Source organism: Salmo salar, chromosome ssa10 (genome assembly GCF_905237065.1).
Source record: "Salmo salar chromosome ssa10, Ssal_v3.1, whole genome shotgun sequence".
NCBI classification, from domain to species: Eukaryota; Metazoa; Chordata; class Actinopteri; order Salmoniformes; family Salmonidae; genus Salmo; species Salmo salar.
In genome coordinates, this window is record NC_059451.1 from 117429645 (window position 1) to 117435824 (window position 6180).

Below are 6180 nucleotides of genomic sequence, written 5' to 3' on the forward strand. Positions count from 1 at the left end.
GGACCAACGTAGAACCAACATAGAACCAACGTAGAACCAACATAGAACCAACGTAGAATCATGTGAGAACCAACGTAGAACCAACGTAGAACCATGTGGGAACCATGTGGGAACCAACGTAGAATCATGTGAGGACCAACGTAGAATCAACGTAGAATCATGTGAGAACCATGTGAGAACCAATGTAGAACCATGTGAGAACCAATGTAGAACCATGTGAGAACCAACGTAGAACCATGTGAGAACCAACGTAGAATCATGTGGGAACCATGTGGGAACCAACGTAGAACCATGTGAGAACCAACGTAGAACCATGTGAGAACCAACGTAGAACCATGTGAGAACCAACGTAGAATCATGTGGGAACCATGTGAGAACCAACGTAGAATCATGTGAGAACCAACGTAGAATCATCGTAGAATCATGTGAGAACCAACAGAATCATGTGAGAACCAACAGAATCATGTGAGAACCAACGTAGAACCATGTGAGAACCAACATAGAACCAACGTAGAATCATGTGAGAACCAACGTAGAACCATGTGAGAACCAACATAGAACCAATGTAGAATCATGTGAGAACCAACGTAGAATCATGTGAGAACCAACGTAGAATCATGTGAGAACCAACGTAGAATCATGTGAGAACCAACGTAGAATCATGTGAGAACCAACGTAGAATCATGAGAGAACCAACGTAGAACCATGTGAGAACCATGAGAACCAACGTAGAACCATGTGAGAACCAACGTAGAATTGAGAGAACCACGTAGAACCATGTGAGAACCAACGTAGAATCATGTGAGATCTGACGTAGAACCAACGTAGAACCATGAGAGAACCAACGTAGAATCATGTGAGAACCAACGTAGAATCATGAGCATTTCTTGAGCATGTGTTATCAGGAGCCATGAGCTTCTAATCTGAATTCTATATGCAAAACGGAAATCCATCCTGACCCCTATATCGACCTCTGTTTCTACCACGCTCAGACGGTCCTTATGTTCCCTTGAATAATGAGAATAATCATGCATCTAATTTACAGTGGAGGGCAGGAAAAGTTAAGTGAATGTTGGGTACAGACTCCCCCTATGAAGACATGTATTGACTCTATTTGACCCCTAACCTCATCTTTTCAACCCCAGGGGTGTGGGCTGTATATTTTATGAGATGGCTGCAGGGAGGCCTCTGTTCCCTGGCTCTACTGTGGAGGACGAACTGCACCTCATCTTCAGACTGCTGGGTGAGTGCTGCCACCTGGTGGTGGGAAAACAACATGACATGGTGATATTAAATATATTTGCTCTCTGTAATGTAATTGAATGTTGTGAGTGTTTTGTGTCTTTTAATTGTTGTGTGTGTGTGTGTGTGTCATTTGAATTTGCTTGTATATGCCACGGCACCACGCATAACATTCTACTTTAAACCTTTTATTTATTTATTTATTTTATTTAACCTTTTATTTAACCTACATCTTTGTAGACAGTCAGCTGCTATGTTAAAGCCCCTGTGAATGCCCTTTCCCCTCTCCAACAGGAACTCCCTCAGAGAACAGCTGGCCTGGCATCTCCTCCATGGAGGAGTTCAAGTCCTACAAGTTCCCCAAGTACAAGACACAGCCCCTCATCAACCATGCTCCCAGGTATGTAGGACTGCAGGCCTGGGTTTTGGATCTGTTGGAGTGGTAACATCATATTAAAGGGACATTTCACTCATAATTAAATGTTTGTCAGATGTTTTCAGACCTACAAGAGTAGGACACTAGTAGACCACTTTAGACTACTGTAGAGGTCTAAAAACGTCTGACCATCTTTGATTTGAAACATGGTCATTTAGCAGACGTCTTATCCGAAGAAACTTACAGATTCCCACACAGCAACATGTCCTTAAATTAGCTAGTGTCAAGGTAAATAAACATGAGCTAGTGTCAAGGAAAATTAACATGTCGTAACACTGGGTGTTTCCTTTTACTGAAGTGGTATTACTGGCCCTTCTGCTTTCAAAAAGGGTTTTGTAAGAGAAAAGTTTTCTCTCTGTGTGTGTGCGCGTATGACTCCCTTCCTGTGGAGGAAATCCTGTGGAATAGTTTACTCTGCTTCTTTCCCCAGAGTTCACTACACCACCATGAGTCACTCCCACTGATCTAACACCTTTCCCACTGTGCTCTCGCTCTCTCTCTCTTTCTCGCTCTCTCTCGCTCTTTCTTTCTTGCTCGCCCTCTCTCTTTCTCGCCCCCTCTTTCTCGCACTCTCTTTCTCTCGCTTTCTTCGCTTTCGCTCTCTTTCTCTCGCTCTCTCTTTCTCTCGCTCCCTCTTTCTCTCGCTCTCTTGTTCTCACTCTCTTGCTCGCTCTCTCTCGTTCCCTCCCTCCCTTTCTGTGCTTCTCAGGTTGGATATTGATGGCATTGAACTGCTGCTGTCATTTCTCAAAGTGAGTCCCACTACAGACACATTGAATAAACAATCCTCTAATGAGTTCCAACACCGTTCCAACACCTGTATCTGATAAACGGCAGCATGTTGTTGTTCCATTGAGACAGTGTACTTGGGAGAATTTCAAAGGAAAACTTAGTTTACATATGGCTTTGACACAGCCATAATAACTTCACCAGAATGCAGATGTTTATAGTACAGTGCTGCAGAAGTAATATTGTGTATTTATTTAGCTTCCTGGAGTTGTATTGTGGCATATTTAACATAGTTATTATAGCTTCCTGGAGTTGTATTGTGGCATATTTAACATAGCATAGTTATTATAGCTTCCTGGAGTTGTATTGTGGCATATTTAACATAGCATAGTTATTATAGCTTCCTGGAGTTGTATTGTGGCATATTTAACATAGCATAGTTATTATAGCTTCCTGGAGTTGTATTGTGGCATATTTAACATAGCATAGTTATTATAGCTTCCTGGAGGCAGGAATTGATTTGCAGAGTGTGGATGTTTCTCTGTCATGGCTTTCCTGTCCAAGAACACACACGCGCGTAAACAAACAAACACACACACTGTTTCTCTGTCATTGCTTTCTCAGTACGAGTCCAAGCAGAGGATCTCTGCAGATGAGTCGATGAGACAGCCCTACTTCAGGAGCCTGGGGACACACGCACACACACTGTCAGAGAGTGAGTGATACACACACACACACACACACACACACACACACACACACATATATATATATACTGCTCAAAAAAATAAAGGGAACACTTAAACAACACATCCTAGATCTGAATGAAAGAAATAATCTTATTAAATACTTTTTTCTTTACATAGTTGAATGTGCTGACAACAAAATCACACAAAAATAATCAATGGAAGTCCAATTTATCAACCCATGGAGGTCTGGATTTGGAGTCACACGCAAATTTAAAGTGGAAAATCACACTACAGGCTGATCCAACTTTGATGTAATGTCCTTAAAACAAGTCAAAATGAGGCTCAGTAGTGTGTGGCCTCCACGTGCCTGTATGACCTCCCTACAACGCCTGGGCATGCTCCTGATGAGGTGGCGGATGGTCTCCTGAGGGATCTCCTCCCAGACCTGGACTAAAGCATCTGCCAACTCCTGGACAGTCTGTGGTGCAACGTGGCGTTGGTGGATGGAGCGAGACATGATGTCCCAGATGTGCTCAGTTGGATTCAGGTCTGGGGAACGGGCGGGCCAGTCCATAGCATCAATGCCTTCCTCTTGCAGAACTGCTGACACACTCCAGCCACATGAGGTCTAGCATTGTCTTGCATTAGGAGGAACCCAGGGCCAACCGCACCAGCATATGGTCTCACAAGGGGTCTGAGGATCTCATCTCGGTACCTAATGGCAGTCAGGCTACCTCTGGCGAGCACATGAAGGGCTGTGCGTCCCCCCAAAGAAATGCCACCCCACACCATGACTGACCCATTGCCAAACCGGTCATGCTGGAGGATGTTGCAGGCAGCAGAACGTTCTCCACGGCGTCTCCAGACTCTGTCACGTCTGTCACATGTGCTCAGTGTGAACCTGCTTTCATCTGTGCAGAGCACAGGGCGCCAGTGGCGAATTTGCCAATCTTGGTGTTCTCTGGCAAATGCCAAACGTCCTGCATGGTGTTGGGCTGTAAGCACAACCCCCACCTGTGGACGTCGGGCCCTCATACCACCCTCATGGAGTCTGTTTCTGACCGTTTGAGCAGACACATGCACATTTGTGGCCTGCTGGAGGTCATTTTGCAGGGCTCTGGCAGTGCTTCTCCTGCTCCTCCTTGCACAAAGGCGGAGGTAGCGGTCCTGCTGCTGGGTTGTTGCCCTCCTACGGCCTCCTCCACGTCTCCTGATGTACTGACCTGTCTCCTGGTAGCGCCTCCATGCTCTGGACACTACGCTGACAGACACAGCAAACCTTCTTGCCACAGCTCGCATTGATGTGCCATCCTGGATGAGCAGCACTACCTGAGCCACTTGTGTGGGTTGTAGACTCCGTCTCATGCTACCACTAGAGTGAAAGCACCGCCAGCATTCAAAAGTGACCAAAACATCAGCCAGGAAGCATAGGAACTGAGAAGTGGTCTGTGGTCCCCACCTGCAGAACCACTCCTTTATTGGGGGTGTCTTGCTAATTGCCTATAATTTCCACCTGTTGTCTATTCCATTTGCTCAACAGCATGTGAAATTTATTGTCAATCAGTGTTGCTTCCTCAGTGGACAGTTTGATTTTCACAGAAGTGTGATTGACTTGGAGTTACATTGTGTTGTCTAAGTGTTCCCTTTATTTTTTTGAGCAGTGTGTGTGTGTGTGTGTGTGTGTGTGTGTGTGTGTGTGTGTGTATATACACACACACACACACACACACACACACACACACACACACACACAAACCGCTGGCAACAAAAGTGAGTACACCCCTAAGTGAAAATATCCAAATTGGGTGTGTGTGTGTGTATAATATATATATATATATATTATACACACACTGCCAGAGAGCTCTAAGTGTTCTGTGTGGTGTGTTCCTTATCTTTCTCTTTTTAACTTTCTCTATTTCTGACCCGTGTGTTTGTGTGACAGGCATATCCATATTCACCCTGAAGGAGGTTCAGCTGCAGAGAGATCCAGGCTATAGGAACTCTAACTATCCTGAGTCAGGTTAGTGGAGTCCCTCAGGGATCCGCATTAGTACCACTTTTATTTTTTATATATATATATATATAATACACTACTGGTTTAACATAATTATAATTATTATTAATGTAATTATTAATTTCTACTTTTCGTTTTGTTGTTTTTGCTACCCTCAGGCAACGGCAAGAACAGAAGGCAGAGCATGCTCTTTTAAAGACTCCGAACGGTGCTGTGTTCAACAGAGGATGTCCTACCTACCTGAATAGGTTCTCTTGACGGTGGTGTGTTCAACAGAGGATGTCCTACCTACCTGAACATTTATACAGACAGAGGTGGTTCAGTCCCAGAGATGGTTGTCAACAAGGGGCCGGGGGGTGGACAACCCCTCAGCCCTCTGTGCGGCCCCCCTTTCTGCCAGGGGCCCCTATCTACAGTACTGTTGGACCCCTGGGGGCCCAGGCCAATGTGAAACTGGCAAAAAAATAGAGATGTTTATACATTTTATATTTATTGGGGATAAGAGAGAATTTGCTGCTACAAATCCAACTACTGTCTAGAAGATTCTAACTGGCTCAGTCACTTTAAAAGAAAACATGCAATGTGTATAGATGTTTTATTATTTGGAAGTGGTGGCATTTGTTTTGTTTGTTGTGGTTTTGTCCATTGATTTCCATTTATTTCCACCTCAACACTCCAGCTGTGACAGACAGACAAACAGCGATCTTTGCTGTAGTGGAGTCTGACGTTTTGGGATTTTCTGTTGCTGTACGTGGTGCTGTATTCAAACACCAACCTCCATATTTCTGGACCATTCAATACATATCACAAGATACTGTTGAGGCCAGTACAGCTCTGGTGGATGGTGACGATCGTAGAGATTGTTCTATCTCTATGGTGACCATATCCACCTGCTGCCAACCTGAAAGACTGTACCTCAATTTTGATAGAAGGTATGGGAGCAGTGATCGGCTTGGTGAAAAATGGTTCACATAGTTGTTAGTAGGTACAGTTGAAGTCGGAAGTTTACATAAACCTTAGCCAAATACATTTATACTCAGTTTTTCACAATTCCTGACATTTAATCCTAG

General features: G+C 44.3%; 1 protein-coding gene across 2 annotated transcripts in view; it reads left to right on the plus strand.

Annotated features, from left to right (window-relative positions):
- LOC106561679 (cyclin-dependent kinase 17) overlaps nt 1–5727 on the plus strand; it is a 62556-nt gene extending 56829 nt beyond the window's left edge. For both annotated transcript variants that reach the window (XM_045688487.1, XM_045688488.1), the window contains 6 exons: nt 1146–1243; nt 1537–1642; nt 2388–2430; nt 3032–3122; nt 5039–5116; nt 5269–5727. In XM_045688487.1, coding sequence (XP_045544443.1) covers nt 1146–1243; nt 1537–1642; nt 2388–2430; nt 3032–3122; nt 5039–5116; nt 5269–5306 — 454 coding nt within the window. In that variant the 3' untranslated portion in view covers nt 5307–5727. The remainder of the gene's footprint in view (nt 1–1145; nt 1244–1536; nt 1643–2387; nt 2431–3031; nt 3123–5038; nt 5117–5268) is intronic.
- Nucleotides 5728–6180: the final 453 nt, after the last annotated feature.